The sequence below is a fragment of the Stegastes partitus genome, unplaced genomic scaffold (genome assembly GCF_000690725.1).
Source record: "Stegastes partitus isolate 25-593 unplaced genomic scaffold, Stegastes_partitus-1.0.2 Scaffold1220, whole genome shotgun sequence".
Classification (NCBI taxonomy): domain Eukaryota; kingdom Metazoa; phylum Chordata; class Actinopteri; family Pomacentridae; genus Stegastes; species Stegastes partitus.
In genome coordinates, this window is record NW_007578951.1 from 26,289 (window position 1) to 31,483 (window position 5,195).

The 5,195-nt window shown below is 51.6% G+C and overlaps 1 protein-coding gene across 1 annotated transcript; it reads left to right on the forward strand.

Annotated features, from left to right (window-relative positions):
* Positions 1–369: 369 nt before the first annotated feature.
* On the forward strand, positions 370–5,173 carry mycn (MYCN proto-oncogene, bHLH transcription factor). The gene is made up of 3 exons (XM_008297431.1): positions 370–643; positions 1,073–1,718; positions 4,010–5,173. Exons 2-3 carry the CDS (start codon positions 1,094–1,096, stop codon positions 4,786–4,788), a joined length of 1,404 nt encoding a protein of 467 aa, XP_008295653.1. The 5' UTR covers positions 370–643; positions 1,073–1,093; the 3' UTR covers positions 4,789–5,173.
* The last annotated feature ends 22 nt before the right edge of the window (positions 5,174–5,195 follow it).

A 5,195-nucleotide genomic window follows, 5' to 3' on the forward strand; every position in this document is an offset into this window, starting at 1 on the left:
AAAGGAAAAAGTGCCCTTTTGCTTGGACAGCTCCTGCCCCGGGTCAGCCTGCTGCAGTGCCCTTGAGCAATCCGAGCAAGACATGTAATCATCAAACAGCCAATGGGGGTTATTGGACTGCTTCAGAGCTGATCCTGGCTTTGACATGCCACTGGAGAGATAAGACAGTTTGCCCGAGGCTATCGATAATATATCATTTTTATTCTTTATTTCTTATTCTTTCTTTTGTTTCCTTTTTTTTGTTGTTGCCTCCTTTGTTTCTTTCTCTCTCCTCTGTGCTCTTTCACGAAACCTTGCCCCTTTCTCTCTCTCTCCGTCTCTCTCTCTCTCTCCTTTTCGTTCTTGCTTACAATGTTTAGGCTATTTTCTCCATTCACCTTGAAAGAAAGCTCCCAGCCAGCCCGTCTCCCGCGCCGCATCAAACCCAGAGCCCGACTGTACCACCCCCCCAAGCCCGGGAGGGAGGAGTCTGTTTTCCTCCCGCAGAACTCAGTGTATAACACTCAGCAGCCAGCCACAATGTGTGTCAGAGGACTGTCTGTGCTCCCAAAGTAGATGACTGCTCCAAATCTGGTGTCTGTATTACTGACTGCGAGATACGAGAAAAATTGGTTCGCACATTATCATCCCAAGTCAGGACGAGGTGAGCATCTTCTCATTTCTACGCAAAAAAGAAAAAGGAAACGTGTCACATTATTTTTTTAGAGACAAAAACACAGTCTCTGTTAGATTTCATTGTTGTCATTCAATTTATTTTCGTGTTTTTTTGAGCGATGGTGACATTTTGTGGAGTGTCTGGTGCGCCTTGGTGAGCCGTTGTTGCACAGTTCGTGCGTCACGGTCACATTTACGCACATTCTCCTGCGAGATTTGTGCGGTTTTTTTAAAACCCCACAGAGGAGTGAGTGTGGAATTAAGTGGAGCAGCTCGTGTGTGTGTCTGTGTGTGGGCTCTGATTCCACAGCGCAGTTTTCAGGTGTGATAGAGCAGAGCGAGGGAGAGAGAGAGAGCGGGGAACGGGGAGAGACGCTCCTTCGCAGCGGGGACTAAAGTATCTTTTGTCTCCTCGCAGGTTTGTCGATTGTGGGATAGAATGCCGGCGATCATAAGTAAAAACTCCGATTTGGAGTTTGACTCCTTACAACCGTGTTTCTACCCGGATGAGGACGACTTCTACTTCTGTGGTCCCGACTCTGCGCCACCGGGGGAGGACATCTGGAAGAAATTCGAGTTGTTGCCCACTCCGCCCCTCTCTCCGAGCCGCGCCGCGCTACCGGGGGAGCCGGCGACTGCCTCCCCGGACGTGGACCCTCTCGGTTTCGGCTTGGGGGACCCACTGGACTGGGCTTCCGAGTTGCTGCTCCTGCCCGAGGACGATATATGGGGAGCATCCGACGATGTGGACCTGTTCGGCTCCGCTTTGGATACTAACCCCAACAGCATCATTATCCAGGACTGTATGTGGAGTGGCTTCTCCGCCAGGGAAAAGCTGGAACGGGTTGTTACGGAGAAACTCGGCAAGGCTATTTCCACGGCCGCGGCGAGCGGCAGGAACGTGTCCGCCAAGGCGCCGGAGGTGGTGAGCCGCAGCTCCATGTCAGAGTGCGTGGACCCCGCGGTAGTGTTCCCCTTCCCGGTCAACAAGAAGAACGGCAGCAGGGACTCATCTGGGACCGTTAACACATCCACGGTGCACGGGAGCGCGCCCAGTGACTCCGGTAAGAATCTGAAGATGCCCTAAAATGATTATTGTTGCTGTTGTCATTATTATAAGCCCCGCTCCCTATCCGGTAGTAGCGGCTGGAGCTTGCTCATATGACTCTCTCAGAATCGGATTACTTCGTTACATTCCACACACACACACACACACACACACACACACACACACACACACACACTCACAGCAACACACGCACAGTGAAGTAGTGACACAGTGAACGAGGTTTATGCAATCAGCAGGCTCTTCATCCGGCAGATGGCAGTAAAATGGGGGAATTGTGTGCCTTACTGAACTCAGTTGGCATCAGAGCCAAACAAAAAGACACCACACACACACACACACACACACACACACACAGACTGAGTGCAGCCAGGACCAGGTTGCAGCAGGAGGAGGAGGTGGAGATGAAAAGGTGTTCAATAATGTGATGAGCTGATAAAGTGTCTGCTTCACGGTGCCGTGGATGCTTTCATTACGCATGGATTAAGGGGACAATTTGCGCACAGTGGGTGAGAAATTGGCACTTACTTTTTAGACAGGCTGCACTTACTGCCTCCCCCCCACCCCCCAAAAAAGTCCAGCTGATAACTAAAATTAGCCTTTAGAAAGAGAACAGGAGGAAAAGTTCAACAGTAAAAAGGAAAGATGGAACAGCACAATAAAGCTCAGGAACACTGGCTGACACTCCTGCTTCTTGTGAGGAGCGGTGTAGGAAGTAATTACGTGTTTAGATTAGGAAATCAGTGCAATGTGTAGTTAATAAGACTTCATCTCCCGTCTATTACCGCCTACGAGTTCCCTAAACAAACACTCACAAGCCCTTATCAGCGTGTTTTCGCTGTGAAACAGTAGTACAAAGGCCTCCAGCTTGGCACAGAGGGCAGACTCAGCCAGCCTTGCCAAACACCTCCTCCACAGCGAAGAAAAGAGGAGAGCCCTGACTGCTTCTCTCTCCCCTTTTTTTTTTTTGGAGGGAGGTGGAGGGAAGGGGAGGCGAGGGAGGGGGGGTGACAGCTTTGAACAAGCGCTCCATCTCGACAGCTGTCTCCCTGGCGCCGCTCCAGTTGCAGGCTTAAAGGGTGGTGATCCGATCGCCTGCCGCCCCGCCGTCCAGCGCGCAGTGCCGCTCCAGTGCGCTTCCGCCGCTTGCAGCGTTAAGACGCATCCCCTCCTTTGTGCTCCAGGCCATTCTTCACTTGTGTTTTTCCATCAAGCGAATTTTAAAAAGAAAATGTAGGTTTATCCCTTGTGTCAGACTAGTCTGAATATTTAAAAAAAAAAAAAAAAGCCTTAAAAGTGACACCCCAACCCCCTCACCTCCTCCTCCCCCCAAAAACATCAGCTGTACAGATGGAAGGAAGACTTTATCTCCCTAAACATGGATGTTCTAAGCTCCTTCTTCTATTTATGTTCCTCCCAGCTCTATTAAAGTAGCTGTTCCATTCTGAGAGTGAAACACCAAAGAGCCAAATCCCAGCCTCACATGTGGCTCAGTCAGTCAGTCAGTCAGTCAGTCAGTCAGTCAGTCAGTCACACCCCCACATGCAGCCAGCTGTGCCCGGCTTTTGTTTTGATGGCAACAGCAGACTTGTTTGTGTGCCGCATGTGTGTCGAGGCAGCATCCTGGTGCAGTAGGTGTCTGAAGTGGGTTGCCATAAGCTGTAAAATGCCACACTCTTCAGATGCTCCTGAGCTGATAATGAGGAGCCATTATCACAAAGGCATTTTAACTGGGCCTCACACTCGCTGCCTCACGATTGGTCACTTCCTCTCAACCTTCAAAAGCTACCCCTGGGTAATAAGGCTGGGCTTCTTAGCTTTTTTAGCTCAGGTATTAAAGATCAAGAGCTCAGCTGGAAATGAGATTTTTCTTTTTTCTTTTTTTAAAACTTCATCGGAGGTCAAAGTGAAGTTCTTAGTGCCGCTGACTGGAGCCGCGCTGATAAAACCGAAAGCGTCGCACTAAAACTGTCTCATCTCACTGGAGGAGATTAGAAGTTTTGAAGGAGGGAGACAGAATGAAAGGCAGAAATCCAACCTGTCTGCTCAGCACCGAGGCTGAACAAGTCAATGCCTGCAGAATAGGTTTCTAGAGAAGTGACTGACACTAAGCATTAAGAGGTTTCTGCTTGTGCAAACAGCATTGGGCAACATTCTCGCTCCCACACACTCTCGCTTGATCCCACACTCTCGTACATACCTGTCACCTGCTGGTACACATGCATGACATAGTGAGAATACCTGGTATGTCACAGCAATTAAGTCACTCACGTTGTTTTCTTTTCACAGAGGAGGAAGATGACGATGAAGAAGAAGAGGAGGAAGATGAAGAAGAAGAGGAGGAAGAAGAGGAGGACGACGAGGAGGAGGAAGAGGAGGACGAGGAGGAGATTGACGTGGTCACGGTAGAGAAGAGGCGCTCCACAATCAGCAAGGCGTCCCCCATGGCCACAGGCACCGTCACCATCTCCGTACATCCCAAGAGCCAAGACGCAAGAGGACATGTCTCAGGGTCCGGCGTGGTGAGTCGGTTCGTCAGCCGAGCCCCTCAGGAGCTGATCCTGAAGAGGAGCTCGGTCCACCAGCAGCAACACAACTACGCAGCCCCGTCGCCGTACGCCTCGGACGACGATCCCACCCCGCCTCCAAAGAAGCAGAAGACGTCAGATGCCCCCCGCCCCCCCATCAGGACCATCTCCTCGTCCTCCTCCTCCTCGTCCTGCAGCTCCGTCACCAGCACGTCAGGGCCGCGCAGCAAGCGCAGCACCAGCGGGGACAGCAGCCCACGCGGCAGCTCCGACTCGGAGGACAGCGAGCGCCGACGCAACCACAACATCCTGGAGCGCCAGCGCCGCAACGACCTGCGCTCCAGCTTCCTGACGCTGCGCGACCACGTGCCGGAGCTGGCGCACAACGAGAAGGCGGCGAAGGTGCTGATCCTGAAGAAGGCCACCGAGTACGTGAGTTCGTTAGAGACGGAGGAGATGAGGCTCCAGCAGGAGAAGGACAGGCTGCAGGCCCGCAGGCAACAGCTGATGCGCAGGCTGGAGCAGGCCAGGACTCGCTAACAGACAACCGCTACAACACAGAAACACTCACATATACCCTGGATGACCTCCCCCCCACTACACACACTCAGTCTGAATCACAATTCGATGCGAACACAGGCCTCTACACTCACGCACAGGCCTGCATATCTGCTTAAACATCTTAGAGGACGTTCATCTGCAGATGCCGACACACAAACACACCTGGAGGGGACGACGGCGGTGGCGGGGGGGAGGCTGTCGCCGGAGGGACGCTCGGACTTTCACTGCCGCCACTTTTTTTGCACATTTGTTGACGTTAAGAATGTTTAGGGTTTACTTTTTCAATCCAGTCACATTGAGGAAAAAGATGAAAAGAGCGAGGAAGGAGAGAGGACACACTTTTTTTTTTTGGTCTTCCCTTCCTCTGTTTTTTTTTTTTTTTTTTT